Here is a 304-nt window from a genome sequence, read left to right as displayed (position 1 = left end):
CCTCCGCGCCGGCTCTGGCCCACGGTCTGTCTTCCCCTTTGATGCTGCCCTCCGTAGCGACTCTGGTGAGGGCACCTTCACCTTCAGTACCCCCCGAGCCCCAGAGCTCTGCCGGGCTGTGGCCTCTGCCATCACATTCCAGCAGCAGCAGGGCAAGGACAGCCTGGACCCCCGGCTCTTCTCTGCCTCAGACTCTCAGCTCTCTGTGCAGGGCATCGAGGCGCAGTCCTGGGAATCTGGGGCTGAAGAGCCCCAACCCAGCACATCCCTGGGAGGGGTACAGCCTGCCTCGCATCCCCCTGCC

At 66.1% G+C, this 304-nt stretch overlaps 1 protein-coding gene across 1 annotated transcript in view; it reads left to right on the top strand.

Annotated features, from left to right (window-relative positions):
• Nucleotides 1-304, top strand: part of LOC103774087 (docking protein 3-like) — a gene marked incomplete at both ends in the record, with an annotated part of 2081 nt that overhangs the window by 1495 nt on the left and 282 nt on the right. Inside the window, one exon of the mRNA XM_008941467.1 lies at nt 25-277. Coding sequence (XP_008939715.1) covers nt 25-277 — 253 coding nt within the window. The remainder of the gene's footprint in view (nt 1-24; nt 278-304) is intronic.

Source organism: Merops nubicus, unplaced genomic scaffold (genome assembly GCF_000691845.1).
Source record: "Merops nubicus isolate BGI_N331 unplaced genomic scaffold, ASM69184v1 scaffold32945, whole genome shotgun sequence".
NCBI lineage: Eukaryota > Metazoa > Chordata > Aves > Coraciiformes > Meropidae > Merops > Merops nubicus.
Note: the sequence above shows the minus strand (reverse complement) of the source record. Positions and strands in the feature narration are given on the sequence as shown.